Source organism: Microcebus murinus, chromosome 16, assembly GCF_040939455.1.
Source record: "Microcebus murinus isolate Inina chromosome 16, M.murinus_Inina_mat1.0, whole genome shotgun sequence".
In the NCBI taxonomy this organism is placed as follows: Eukaryota; Metazoa; Chordata; class Mammalia; order Primates; family Cheirogaleidae; genus Microcebus; species Microcebus murinus.
The window spans coordinates 22,242,956-22,258,795 of NC_134119.1; the positions used below are offsets into that span (position 1 = coordinate 22,242,956).

The window sequence follows — 15,840 nt, forward strand, 5'->3', positions numbered from 1 at the left end:
CAAAATCTCACAGTTGTCTGTGGCCAAACAGGAATAGAGGTTACTTCACTTGAATTGAGTGTAGAAGTCTTTTTATGAAAGTGCTAGTTCACAAGGTAAGTGGAACATTAGGATCAACACTAGGGCTTTTTTGTGTGTTTTTTTTTTTAAAAAGGATTTTCAAGTCTTATTTCTAGAAATTCTAATTCAGAGGGAGAGGTGCAGCTCAGGAATCCACATTTTGAAAAGCATTCTATGAAAATCTGATGTAAGCAAGTGGATAAATTGAAAGCAGGTAATGGCAGATTCCTCTTTGTTGTTCGTGGATAGGTGATTTCAGATATTGGGAGAGAAAGCCAGAAAATTCAGTGGCTTTCTTCCTCTTCCCCAATGTGAGTTTGTTTTGGAGGTATGGCTCAAAGCAGGTGGGACTAGAGTTCTGAATCTGACATTTTGTATATGCAGCATGCAGGAGAATAGAGTAGTTCGTCAGGGGTAAGTTTCAGATATTTTGGTGATGTGTTCCTGAGTTGTTGTATTGAGAAGGATTCGGAGGTTAGATCTAGGCTTAATGGGAAAGAGTGTTCTGACTGTACGGCATGAGTTCAGGAACTAGGCAAGGTGGCCCACAAATCAAGTATAGGGTTTGTCCAGCAACAGGAAAGCTTACCAGTTTCCTTTGCGTGTGTGACAGCCCTCCCAGGAAAGAATTGTGGCTAAGCAGTTCTGATATCTGGAGGTGAAGGACAAGGGAAATACAAAGCAAAAAATCTTCCTCCCACTTCCTCCACGATAGAATTAAGTCTCTTAATATTTCACTGCCATTACATTATCTCAGTGGTTTGGGATATGATCACGGCATCCTAGGAAGGTTGTTTTCCTGTTTTCTTTTGTCATATATGAATTTTTAATGAACCTTTAATAGCTAAATTTACCATTTTAAACCAGAAAGGACAGTATTATGGCACTAGCCTCTTTGCTTTTGTGCATAATATGGGAATTCATTTTCATGCTCAGTTTGGGATCTCTGTATTATTGGTGTGGAAGACTGCAAAAAAACATCTTTTGGTTGAGGGCTACAAGCCCCATAAGTGAACATTTGCAGGCAGTTGCCTTGCAGATGCTCTGTTGTCTCAGCTGAAGGCTCATGATGCTTGTATTTAGGTGTAGGGGATGGCGTGGACTAAACGTGTGAGTTCCGAAGCCACACTAGCTGGATTTGAGTCCCGTCTCTGTCACATTTTAGCTGCATAGACTTGGGCAGGGTACCCTCTTCGGGACTCAGTTTTATGATCTGTAGAATAGAGACAATATTTAATATTTACTCTTAGAAGCACCTAGGTTTGTGGTGAGGCTTACATGAGCTGAGGCGCGTGAAATATTTGGAAAAGCTGTGTGGCACAAAATCCTTGTTCGTTAAGTGTTTGCTGCTGTGTTTGTGATTGTTGCTACCTCAAAGGAGAGTTCATTGTAGCAGGTGGGACAATCCCGAATAAAACCATAGCCTTTTGTTTTGTCTAATTTCAATAGAAACATTTGTTTTAAGAAAATAAGTAAGCCAGCTGCCTTTTCTTCCAAAAAGAAAACAGCACATCAACAAGTCTGCACACTACAGTGCCTGAAAGAAAAGTGCTAAAGTGGTATTAGAGCCCAATTACAAACAGATGGACAGAGATGAGAAGGTGCTCTCAACAAAGTCACTTGCAAATCAGAGCTGTCATGGCAAAGGAGGTATTAAATACAGCCACTAAAGAGGCACCCCTTTTAGTAAGAACAGAAATAGCCATGGGGCAGAATAAATTCATTTTTCTTCACTTGACCCTCAGGAGTGTTGGGCAAACTGTGTGCCAAATGATTACATCATTCACTGGATGATTGTTTCATAATGAAACAGAACCAAAAGCCAGAAAATGTAATATGGATTTCCGGAGGGCAAACTAGAAATACGGATAATTATAAAATTGATTACTTTGAAATAACGTCTCTCCACGTATATATTAACAAATTATCACATTCAACTACTTAAAGACTCTTCAAGCTGAAGTTTGATCACAACCATACTGCTTCTTTAAGATTTAGCATATTCTTTAAGAATTAGGGAATTGAAGCATGTGTTGCAAATTACGTGGACAAAGAGGATTAGTGACCTAGGAAAGACTCTACATAGGAAAAGGGGTAGAAAATGACTTGTGGCTGTATAAATTCTCCAGACATTGATTCCATGGACTAGAATATTAGTTCCATGAAGTTTGATTCAATATAGAAAATAATCTTTCATTCTGAAGCTCTTTCAAGTGAGTAACTCTATGATAAACTAAATATATGTATTAGATTTAGACGTGTCTCTCTTTGGTGCTTTGTGATCAAATGAATCTAAAACAGTTAAATCAAAATTACCTTTTCTTTATGTAGCTCAGCAATAAGTGGAGGATATTATGAAATAGGACAATATTTGCAAATATTAGCAAACAAGGGAAACCAATGAGAAGGGGAAAGACAGATCATTTCCTGGACAGACTTCTGTGTAGGTGCAAAGTGGCAGAATAGAATTTACAACTTTCCCTCTGCTGGCCACAAGGAACTGAAAGGAATTGGCAATTTTGAGGTTGCAAAACTGATTGTAAATTTGCATGAAATGGAAGGAGCTAGTGAAGGGGGTTTATAAAAGTGGCCTAATGCACCCCAAATCTGTAATAAAGACATGTACTATGTAAGAAAATGTGTTCTACTGCAATGTAGAAAGAAGAGTCCTTAATTTAAAAACCATACTATGGCATGAAAATAGATTCCACAAGTCCAATGGATTATTTTAATATTCATGAGACTTAAATGAATGAGTTCCGTCACATATAGATGAAAACATGCCACTTAATAACATGATTGGAGAACATCATTAATAATATCAAATAATCTTAAATATAATAAACAATTATTAGATAATGCCTTATTTGGGAAAAAGACTCCTTGCTAATATGTTGAATACTTACGAATCCACATGGTTCTCAAATGAAAGGAGAATCGGAAAAGGTGAAGTCTTAAATGCACACTCTGCGATCGCTTCTATCACTTCCTAAAAATGAGAACACATTTATATTCAATATGCCAGAATTGTTAATGTGTATATTTTTGGGAGGGGCATGTTAAACCCATCACTATGGTTTCCTTTTTCATTCAGAGAACTGTACCAAATGGCCTGAAATGGCTAGATGGGGTTGTGATAGCTACTGGGTTGTGACATTTCTGACTCTTGATTCTATAAGGTAAAAAGAAAGAATGGAGTGAAACAGAACTGTGAAGAAGAATGATTCTTCTATCTGTTAATTATGCCTATTTTTTTTAAGTAAGGAAGAAATTTAATCACAGTACAAAAATTTTGGACAATAAGAGAAGGCAAAAATTTTCACTCATAAATTCACTTTCTGAACCAAACCACTGTTAGCGTTTGGTTGTATTCATTTCTAATCTGTTTTTCATGTATTTATGTAACTGAGTTTTAAGTACAGTATATATTCAATTTGTATTTTTTAAAAAATTGTTATGGAGATGTAACTTCATTGAGATATAATTTGCCCACTTCAAGTGTATAATTTAATGGTTTTTAATATGGTCACAGAGTTCTGCAACTGCATCCCAATCTAAGTTGGAAATTTTGGTCACCCCACAAAGTAACCATGTACCCACTAGCAGTCACTCATCATTCCTGCACCCTAACTCCCCACACCTAGTCTCGCGCAGGCACTAACCTACTTTACGTCTCTATAGATGTGCCTGTTCCAAACATTTCTTATAAATGGAAGCATACAATAGATGGCTTTTTGTGCCTGCCACCTTTCATTTAGCATGCTTTCAATGTTTATCCATGTTGCAATATGTATCAGTACTTCAATCCTCCATCTGCATTTTTAGAAAATGCATATATTATAAGCTTGAATACCTGTGTAAAATTGTAGAAAGTAAAGGTATCATAGTTGATTTAACCATTCCCTAAATGTTGGAAAGGTATATTTTAAGAATTGTCATTCAAATAATTCTATTAATACAAAGAACATCTTCATTTTTTCATAACATTTGAATGATTTTTAGGAATGGATCCTCAGAAGGGGAATTATTGAATTAAAGAATATGAATACTTTTATTTTTTATCATATATCTCCAAATTACTTTTCATTGTAGACTGCACAGTGTAATGCATAAAAGACCAGATTTCAATGCATATTTACCATCTTTGGGCATTAATTTTTCTAAATGGTTTTCTTATTTAACTGGTATTAAAGTACAATCTCATTTATTGTTTAATTATATCACTGTCAATACTACTGCGTTTCACATTCCCACGCATTTGTGTTTTTAGTTAAATTTATTCTTTTCACACTCTCCTTCTAAGTAGGGATTTCCACTCCCATTCTTTATGCCTAAGCTCTTTCCACTATCTTCTGTACCTACTCCACCTTCCTGATTCAATGCATAGCTTTCTTTATATCCATTCCCTAAAAGCTATTTCCCTGGCCCCAGAGTATAAATAAGGCTTCTAATTCTGGACCACATTTGCATATATCCTCTAAGAAGGATTTGCCTGCACAGAGCAAGAAGAATCACTCTTACTGTTTCTTAGAAGTGAATTCACAGATTGCCTTTCATACATAATCGGTTTAACTTTTATGATTGTTGAGTCCATCAAAAGAAAAAAAAGTAAGCACTATAAAAAGCAAGCAACATCAAGATTTTAAAGGCTTTATTTGATTTATTTGAGAATAGGCTCTGGATTCAAACAGACTTACATTTGAATCCTACTTCTCAGATTTTATAAGCTGTGTGACTTTGGGAAAAATCACTCCATGTCTCTGTGTGTTGGTTTGCTGGTGTGTAATGTGGGGGTGATAAACCTCATTTCACGAATCTGTTGTGAAGATGCAGTGAGAGTAGGTAGAGCTGAGAAGGACTCAGCTCGCGTTGAGCATATATTCTCAAATCAACTAAGGATGCTTACCTTGCTGGGGCTTCCTTCCCCACTCACCCTAAACTTTCCCTTTTAGAATCTTAACTAATAAAATCAAGAGCTACTATTAAATGACCATTTATTATATTCCAGACAGTTATCTCATGCTACAAACAATCCATAAGGAAAGCATTATCCATCATTTTACAGATTATAAAATTGAGGCACAGAGATATTAACTGACTTAGCCTAAGTCACAGGGAAGAGAATCCAAGATTGAGGCCCAGGAAGATTTGTATCATTCCAGAGTGTATGCTCTCAACTCTTGCGGTAACTCCCATTTAGCTAATAACCGTAGGCAGCTAAGAGCAAAGCCCTCAAAAGAACTGAGAATAGATGTCATCAAGGAAGTAGATGTTAAGTGTGAAAAAAGGGCTAGATTTTGTTGATTTCATAAATTTGGCCCTAGTGTGTTAGGTAAAGGCCAAATACATTACAGCCATTCTATCTCCTCTTTATTTCTCATACCTTTCAATTCATCAGCAACCTTGTCCAAAATATATCCAGAACACAACCACATGTCAGCACCTCCACTGCTATTGTCTTCATCCAAAAACCACTGCAATAACCACTGCCATGGTAGGTTTTACCGTTGTTAAGCACACATTCACCACCCTTTCCAGTGAGAGGACATCCACACTCTGCTGACTGTAGTCTTTGCCGCATGTTTTATGTTGGCCAATGGCATGTGTGTGAAAATGACATGTGCTGCTGCTTCGCAGAGTCTTCAAGACATGTGACATGGTTCTGTCATTTTTCTTTCCCCTCTGCCTGGAGCCCAGTGATATCACAGATAAGGGGCTGTTCTTTCAATATGAATTCTAGACAATATTGGTCAGAGCAACAGTCAACATCTAACCTGAGTGAGAAATAAATCACTGTGATACTGGGGTTTCTTGTTATTGCAGCAAAGTCTGGCAGAAGCTGACTGATAGAGCCTTTAAGTGCTTTCCTGGCTTCTATCACTTGCCCCCTATATTCCACATCATAGCCAGAGTGATTGCTCCTAAACATAAGTAGATAGTTTCACTCCTTTGCTATACACTTTTCAATGACCTCCCATTTCACACAGAGTAAATTCCAAGTTCATTATCATCATCTATACCGCCTAACTGGCACCTGCTATTTCTCTAAATTCATCTCCTTTTCCTCTCCCCTCAAGCACCTGGATACGGGCCATCGACCTTATTGATTTTTCTGGAATATACCAAGCATGCTTTTATCGCACCATCTTTGAACTTTGTTCCTTTGGTCAGAAATACTCTTATCTGGAAACATGATTGATTTCCTTAATTTGGGAAAGCAGGGTCTGTCTTCAAATGTCATAGTACCATAGGCCCTTCCCCATCATCTAGTTGAAAACAGGATAACTTTAGCCCTCATCCATTTTTTTAGGGTTTTTTAAAAGGGCATGTCTCTATGTACCATATTAGTGTGTTTATTTTGGTCTATCTTTCCCCAGTAGAGTGTAAGATTCTTGGGAGTAAGTACTTGTTTTCTTCATCATTCTGCTAAAGCACCTTCTAGATGCTCACTAAATATTTTCAAATGAATGAATAAACTCCTAAAATGCTATGTAGAAGAGAGACCCAATTTATCTAGTTGTGGTCTCATTCATTCTTCTATTAACTGGTTCAGAGGGCAGCATACTTTTTCTCATAACGGGCCAGATAGTATTTCAGGCTTTGCAGACCACTTGGTTTCTTATAGCAACTATTCACCTCTGCCTTTGTAGGCTGTGATGGTTAACTGGATGTGTCAACCTGACTGGGCCATGGGGTGCCCAGATGTTTGGCTAAACATTATTCTGAGTGTCTCTGTGAGGGAGTTTCTGGATGAGATTAACATTTGAATCAGCAGACCGAGTTAAGCAGATTGGCCTTCTCAATGTGTGTGGCCTCATCCAATCAATTGGAAGCCTGAATAGAACAAAAATGCAGAGTTAAAAAGAATTTGCTGTTTCTGCCTGACTGTCTTTGAGCTGGGACATTGGTCTTCTCCTGCCTTCGAACTTAGAGGTGGGCTGGAGCTTACACCATTGGCTCCCCTTGTTTCAGGCCTTCAGGCAGGGAATGGTGTTACACCATCATTCTCTTGGGTCTCCAGCTTGACAAATGCAGATCTTGGGATTTCTCAGCCTCCACAGCCATGTGGGGCAATGTGAGCAAATTAGTCTGGAGAGTCCAGGCTAATACATAGCCCCAAAGCAGCCCAGATAATATGTAAACAAATAGGTGTGGCTATGTTCCAACATAACTGAATTCACAAAAACAGACGGCAGGATAAATGTGGCCTGTAGAAGAGTTTGTTGACCCCTAGACTAGTCTGATCATTGGCTTAAGCAAATCTTAAAACTTGGCTGTAATTAAAGGTGAATGTAATTTTGTATTACCGAAGTTTGAATATTGATTCCATACTTAATAGTCAGGTTCACTTTAAAACCTTCATGGCTGAAATTTCCAATCGAGAATAAATCTTACAGTAAAAAGAAAGTCTTTCACATGTGTATGTAAATAAAAGTGTGATTGGTCTCTGCTAACTTTTTGATGATGGCTGTCTTCCTTGTCGTTTGAGAACTTCTCCAGCTATGTTTAATATTGAGAGTTGATTATAGACTTGCTTTATTGGTGTTTGGGCCAACGGGAGTCAGGCCTCTCCCTTAGAAAGTGGGTGTTTGGCTCTAGGCCAAAGGTCTATCTCTGTTTGTCTTTGGCCAATGAACTATGCCTGCTTCTCTCTGGCCTGCTCTCAGACTTGTAGGGAGTTCATGCCCCTGGGTCTGCTTCTCTCTTCCCACAGCAGGGAGGCTGGTGTGGTCTGAACTACAGCTGGGCCACTGGGGCTCCTAGTCTTTCCCATCTTGCTTCTCCTACTTCTCCCCTTTTCCTGCCTCTGGAATCATGCATTTCTGATTTTGTGTACTTGACTCAGGACTCATGTTTGCAAAGGAGCCTCCAAGCTCGCCTGTCACTCCCTTCTCGGCTCTCACTGGGACCCTGACAAAGGCCTGGGCTGTGTTTAATTTACCACATAGTTTGAACTTCTGGCATCTTCCTAGAGGTGAAGTGGATGCCATGGGTTGGACACATAAATCACCCACAGCCTGTAACATGGCAGCCTCACAAATGACTTAATTCAACTTCTTCCTACCCCTAATCTGGCTTAGTAAGAACTCCTTGCATATGTAATACCGTAGCCATTTGGATTTATAGAAAGAAAACCAACATTTGGTTTTTATGTATTTCAATGTTTCAATGATAATGTCAGTAGCTAACATTTATAGAGTACTCCCTGCATGCAATGTATTGTTCTAAGTTATGTTAGTATATTAAATAGGGTTATTGAATATTTACCTATAATAATCTCAGGAGGTAAGCATTATTATCATCTCCACTTTGCTGATAACAAAGGAGGCTTAGACTGGGAAGAAAACTTCTCTAAGGTATCAGAGCTACTAATTGGAAGAGCAGGTGCTGTAACCCTGGCAGTGAGCTCATCCACTCCACAGAGTAGCATCATCTGTAACTTCTATATTCTCCTTTCTCTCTGCTCTGCCCACCCTCCTCCCTCCCCCTCTGTCCATCTCTCAGTCCATCTCTACTAGACTTCTGTTCTTTTGTGCCTTTGAAATATTTTGCATGGTACGTGTGATCATTCAGAATGAGAAAACTAGTTATAGCTTGTAAGTTTCAGTCTTTCATAAACGCTGTAATTGGTTGACATTGGATGTGAAAGTACCTTCCTGCTAAATTGCTCCTCCTCAAGCCCAAACTGTTTTTCAGAGACTTCTAATGTTGGATTCAATAATCTATAAACCATATGGTTCAATGACTAAACTCCAGTGGGAAAAACTGCCCTGAAAATCCTTTTTTCCTTGACAAACAGTCGGGTGTATTTGGATATCCATTTTATGTGTGCCTTTATGTAGCAGTGAAATTGCATCCTAAATTATGATTATTTCTCTCAGGGAAGGACGCTTTATTTTTGAAAATGCTCTATTTAACAACATACTCAAATTTTATGCATTTTCATTATATATTTTATCATATTACCTAGTTTTCCATCCTGTATGGTTGCTGATTAAAAGGAAGCTTCCTGAAGGGAGAAGAAGGACCAGCCTGGGAATGGAGGGGGTGGGTGGTGTCTAGTGTGGGGAGGAGGGGGACTGAAGGGGAGCAGAGAGAATGAAGACTAAATGGAGAAATACTATGTCATGGGTATCAGAAAGGCTAAGGCAATGAGGCATAGAAACAGAGCAGATACAGGGAGAAATAGTATAATAAATAAAGCCAGGCTGTAAAACAAAATGCCCTCTATAAAGAGGCCGAATGATAGCATGTCCCCTTTCCTAGACCATAACCTTTTATTTTGGTCCATACAATAAATAAGCAGTAAATGACAATAGGAACTCTTGCTTTTGGGGATATATCACACAGAAGCTCTCCGGATCATATATGCTGAAAGCAGATAAACTGTGTGATATAAAAATGATGAACTTTGCGATCAGTTTCTTTTGCTGCAGCAATACATGCTATAGCTGTAGCCTAGAGTCTAATTATACTGTGAAGGTCAGGCCCAAATGTACAGGATGTTTCCCCAAACTGGTAAACGTTGGGAGTATGTTTTCACTGCCTACTAATATATTGTACATGGAATTCCACACACACAAACAGACAAAATTCACTTGTCTAATGAACAGAGGCAAGAAGAACTAAAAATGAAGGCTATGCTGTAATTTGCGTATTTGAGAAGGGAAAATTCATTCCAAAAAGCATTTACCGAGCACCTACTTTATGCTAGGTTCTGTTCAAAGTGCTCAGGACTGATCATAGGACAAAATAAAGACCCCTGTCTTTGTGGAGCTTACATGCTAGTAGAAGGAGAGACAATAAACGAGGAACATAGGAATTAAACAAGTTAAGCAGAATATTATAAAGTGACTGGCTTATGGATAATTATTAATAAAAAATGTGGGGTGAGGGAGTGATGAGTGGGAGTGATGTGGGGAGCGGCAGCGATGGCTGGTGAGAGTATAAAATAGTGAGGTTCCAGGAGGCATCACTGAGAAGGTGATATTTGAGAAAGGCTTCAAGGAGGAAAAGGGAGAGCCATGCAGATACCCAGGGGAATTGCATTCCAGGCAGAGGGAACAGCCTGTGCAAAGGTTCCAAGTAGGGAACTGCCTGGCACTATCCAAGGGACAGCAAGGAGACCAGTGTAGCTGTAGCACAGTGGGTAGGGGAAAGCTAATAAGAAATGAGATCATGGGCAAGGTGTAGATCACGAAGGGCCTGTTCCTTTTCTTATCCTTCTTACAAAGTCACCTTATGCACTGTGTTTTTTTAAAAATAGATTTAGGGGTACAGGTTGAATTCTATTACATATGCATATTGTATAGTGGTGAAGTCTGGCTTATTAGTGTACCCGTCACACACACCGAGTTTGGGGAGAGCAGACCGCATGCTAATAATCACACAAGCAGGGCTGGGGCTACAGTGAGGCATCAAAAGTGTCTTAGTGCAAAATTTTAAGAGACAATCACTTTCAGGCACCAATTCTGGTCTTACGTGACCCTGACAGCAAAGGCCTCCTTAAATTTTGCATCCTAGGTACCTCCCTTGCCTTACCCTAGTCTCAGTCCTGATACAAAGAATCCCTGCTACTAAATATCTGTCCACAAACAGGTTGGGATTTCTACTCCCCACTTCCATCCCCACCCACCACCACCCACCGGCAGCTCATCCAGATCTATCTATCCTACTAATGCACATTAGCTAGAGGAATGGCTGGACACACCAGCCACACCACCCTGGTCACCTCCTGGCTTCCAACCAACTGCAGCAGGCAGAGAGAGGAAGCAACGTTCTGGGCTGGCTGCAGTCTTTAAGCCTCTGTCCTTGCTAGCAAGTGTGTGGACGTGGTTGAGAAGCCGTGCTCCAGAGCCCAGGAGGAGACGCTCCATCAGCCCGTAGCTCTGGGATTATGGATGTGACTGAAGAACCACTTGCATGGTCGAGTGCATAAGGAGAGTCACTCCAAGCTGACTTGATGACAGGCAGAGGCCAAGAAGCAAAAGCTCCACAAAAAATAAATATGCCTTTGGATGTGCTTCATGTTTATTCTCCTACAAGGAACTCAAAAAACTTGGAGGATTTTAAGTTTTTAAGAAAATTATAATTACTCCTCACAAGGACTCTGAGGGGTGACCGGGTAGTAGGCCGGTGGGTGGGGTGGTCTTCCTGGCAATGGGTCAGTGCCCAGTGCCGTCAGCCCTCAGCTCCATCAGGGGGCGCTGTCGGCCTTTCCAGGACTGTCTCCATCCATCAATAGACAGATGTGCTCAAACTTCACTGGCCCCATACCAAGGTCATCTGTCCCCACTTTTTCAAGGAGCCTAACCAGTTTAGACTGGCATCTTAGATCTGCAGTCCCCAACCCCTGGGCGGTGGCCCAGTATTGGTCCATGGCCTGTTAGGAACCAGGCTGCACATCACTGCCTCAGCTCTGTCTCACCTGTGGAAAAACTGTCTCCCATGAAATTCAGGAATCAGGGAGTCGCACAGCAGGAGATGAGTGACAGGCCAAAGAGGGAAACTATCTGCATTTACAGCCACTCCCCATCCCTCACATCACTGCCTGAACTCTGTCTCCCCCTCCCATTCCCTGTCTGTGGAAAAATTATTTTCCATAAAACCAGTCCCTGGTGCCAAAAAGGTCGGGGACTACTGTAGTTGGCAAAGGGCAATACCAAGGTCTGGAAGGGAGGGAGAGAAACTATGAAACTAAAGTGAAAACCCATTGATTTTCCAACTGAAAAAATCCAAGGACCTTAAAAGTGCTCAATTTCAGGAGGAGATATAACTTTTAAAGATTTTGATCAGAATTAATGTCAACCCCACATTAAACTTTGTTGTAAGATTTAATTGAAGGGTGTTATTTTTCTTTAATTACTGCATTGTAGCCTAAGTTTAAGAAATCACGAAAAGTCAAATTCCTTAGACACAACATGGTAAACATATTTTAAGGTGCTAATGATATTACTTCTGAACACATTTTTATAATTGCTGAATATAGTAATCTTTGATCAGAAAAATCCTTTTGTCTAAACTGAAACTTGTCTGTCCCTTGAAAATCTTGCTTCTCTTTTGCTGTTCTCTCCAGTGATTGCTGTTTATTTTCTCATATTCCAAGTGCCCCAGGGTTAAAAGCTGGGTTTTGAGATCTTTTAGCTCCCAATGCTACTTCTGAAATACTACCTCTCAATCTTTTTTTTCTTTAAATCTAGTTCCAGTGAGACAGCCAAACTCATTCCTCACTTTTGATATCTACTGAGCTCTCCTTTGTTCAGCAAAGATTTGGCAAGTGGCTCATGGTCATCTTCATCTAAAGCTTTGTCACCAATCTTGGTAAGAATAATATCTAATTTATCCAATATTCTGGTCTCTCAGTATGCACCTTCATTACCCATATACTTGGACTTTATTTTCTTGGTTGCTTGGAAAACCTGAATTTTTCCCTGAGACTCAAGCATCCCAGGTAATGGGGCTCATGCCATGGGACCTAGTTCTAGAGGTTGTCCTCTAGCCCTTCTCTTCTAATTCCCTTCCAAAGGGGTGAGAAGCCCGAGTCAGCCAAGAGAACATGCCCGCTGAAGCCTTCACATTCCTCTTCCAGTCACTCTCCAAGTACCTAGGATGCCAGATTTCCCCACCCCAATGGTCCCAATCCCCTGGGGATGACTCTTTGCAGGGGATGTGTACAGAACATGGATAGTTGGGCTTGGGTGTCCACGCACATGAATGTGAAGCTCTTCATGGTGTAAGATGGAGCCACAGGTGGAAATAAAAGGGAGAGCAAACACACCCCACATTCCTGGCTAATAAGAATGACAGATATATCTTATCAATAACAGCTTTAGTCCTGTCTCCTAGATAGGATTTATTAAGATATGCGATTATAGGATTGTGTCTGCTTCCTGACAGCACCCAATCCATAGCAAAACCCTGCTTTCCTGAACCACCTTTCAAATCACCTAATATAAGCCCAAATCCTGCAAGTCCTAGCTAACACACTTTTACTGAGACACCCCAGTTCTCCCTAGCATGTATTCTTCATTGTAAGAGCAAATAAATCTGATGTTGACTATAGGTGTATTCCCAGGGGTCTTTGACTGATAGGTATCAATGTGCCAAAGGCTAGCATCACAGAATGGAATCTTATATAATAATTAGCAGTAATAATTAATATCATCATCAATCATCATCATCATCATGGTAAAGAAAACAAGTTAAAGATAGGTGTAACAATATTGTTGAATGTGCCAAACAGTATGGAGTCAAAAAAGCAAGCCACAAAATAATGCATGCTAAAGTGTGAATAAATTTATAGCAAGTTAAGAAAGCAGTGAAGCTACATTGTTTAGGGCTGCACATGAATTTGTGCTCTGTGCTTTTAGAGGTGCAAAGTAAGGGTCACTATTAGTAGAGATGGTGGCTATCTCTGAGGGTTAGGGATCATTCTGCTGGGAATGGGTACATGAGAGTATTTTTGGGGTGCCAATAAATTTCTATTTCTTGATTTAGGTGGTAGTTACGGGGGTATATACTTTATATACATTAATTAAACTGTACAAATAAGTTGTATATATTCTTTATGTTATAGCTCACAATGATTAAATATAAGAAAACAAGAATAAGAGTGCTAAACAGGATGAGACAAATAATTAATATTTCCTCTCACAAGACAGTTTCCTTACAATTTGTTTATCATGAATTAATTCACCTGATGCCAATTATCCATGGATAAACTGCTAAATTTTAGCCTCTGGAATTGCAAAGATGATTAATAGTCTTTGCAATTAATTGGGACTGTTGGGACTTTCTACCTTAGGAGGCTTTACTCAAAAGGGGTCAGGTCCCCCCAGCTGCCTCTCTTAGCAACATTCATCCACTCTACCTTGAAGGATATTTCAGTCGTCATGGTGAATCCATGGGTGATAACAGGTTCCTCTTCTGCAGTCCGTCCTTTCCAGCAGTCTAGCTCCACACAGCGACACCCAGACAGGAGCACTTGGCGATACATCTCAACAGAGGAGTTTCCAGCCAGCTGGCCAGCTACAAAACACCAACAAAACAAACTCCAGAATCCCATGAAGCAAGGAAGACAGTGGTATTTTCTTAGAAAGACTCTTCAACAATGGAAAAACAAAGTCTCTAAGAGCTGGAGTAGTCATTTTCAGCCTTTCTTCTGCCTCAACATACTAGAAGATAATGATATAATGCAAATATGCATTGGTTTGGGAGAAGACAGGGCACTGTAACAATAACAATGATGTATGTTTATTGACTGTTTAGCAGATGCCAAATACAGGTCTTTAAACTTTACATGTATTAAACATTTAATCTTCACAAAAATGTCTCTGATGTAACTATTTTCCTTTTTAAAATACCCATTTCAGATAATGAAAATGGCACAAAGCAGTTCAGTTGCCCAAGTTTCCAAAACTATGAAGTAGAAGATCCAGGATTATAACATCAAAACTGAGTCTTAATTCTGACTGCATTCTGATGGGAGAATATTGTTGAAAGACTGTCCTATTATGTAAGTTAGTTAGCCCCTCTGTCATGTTTGCTTAAGGCACATTGAAAAGGCTAAACATTTTTTCTTTCAAAAGTGCTCTGTTTCTCTTTTTAAAAAAGTTAATTTAACAAAAGAAGTACAAAACTTATTCTTTAATAATTATAAAACATTGTTGGAAGAAATTAAAGGAGACATAAATAAATGGAAAGATATATCATGTTCATAGAGCAGAAGACTTGATATTGTTAAGAGGATACCATTCTTCAAATAGTATCTTCTTGAGCTACAGATTTAATTCTTTTCAAATTCCACCTTGTTTTTTTTTTGTTGTTGTTGTTGTAGTTTTGTTTTGTTTTTTTCTGCAGCAATTGACAAGCTGATCCAAACTTCATATGGAAATGTAAGGTACCCTAAATAGCCAAAACTATCTTAAAAAATTAAGCACAGATTTGGAAGAATTACACTTTCCAATTTCAAAACTTACAATAAAGCTACAGTAATTAAAACAATATGGTATTGCCATAAGGATAGACATATAGATGAATGGAATATAATTGAGATTTCAAAAATAAACCCTCAATTTATGTTCAACTGACTTTCAACAATTGCTAAGACAATTCAGTGCAGAAAGAATAGTCTTTTTAATAAAGGATGTTGGGACAACTTGATAACCACATGCAAAAAAATGAATTTGGATCCCTACCTCACGCCATATACAAAAAATTAACTCAAAATGGACCAAGCTCCTAAATATAAAAGTTAAAACTACAAAAACTTTTAGGAGAAAACATACAGGCAAATCTTTGTGACTTGGATTAGATAATGGTTTTGTAGCTATGGCATCAAAAGCACAGGCAACAAAAGAGGAAACACTTAAACTTCACAAAAATTTAGAAACTTTTATGAACAGAACTAAAATATCTTAGTGGAGTGATGAGAATTTTAATCATCAAGGCAGCTGAGAGGTCTGAGGGCAGCAATACAGTAATTTGGCATAGAAGCCAAATTACTTCTATTATACTTAAGAAGTCAATGCAAGTCACTTATTTCTTGATAAATTATTTTTAAAAGATTAAAAAATAACTTTTAAGACAAGCCCATTATTAACATACAAATTGAAGTCTTTGGAAAGTTAAAGAAAATTAAAGATTTCCTTTGATTTATTCTCTATAAGCCTCCATCATGTTTTTTATAGCCAGTTAAAAGATGGCATGTTGATGAAAACTGTCAAAATGACTTTGAGATGAACAAGATCTACTCTGTGGAGACACTCAGGACAAATAAAA

At 38.9% G+C, this 15,840-nt stretch overlaps 1 protein-coding gene across 2 annotated transcripts in view; it reads right to left on the reverse strand.

The window, feature by feature from the left end:
• The window catches only part of PLCB1 (phospholipase C beta 1), a 669,260-nt gene that overhangs the window by 156,563 nt on the left and 496,857 nt on the right, over positions 1–15,840 (reverse strand). For both annotated transcript variants that reach the window (XM_020281914.2, XM_076010933.1), the window contains exons 11-12: positions 13,931–14,088; positions 2,967–3,049 (exon numbers count right to left, since the gene is read on the reverse strand). In XM_020281914.2, the coding sequence (XP_020137503.1) occupies positions 2,967–3,049; positions 13,931–14,088 (241 nt within the window). The remainder of the gene's footprint in view (positions 1–2,966; positions 3,050–13,930; positions 14,089–15,840) is intronic.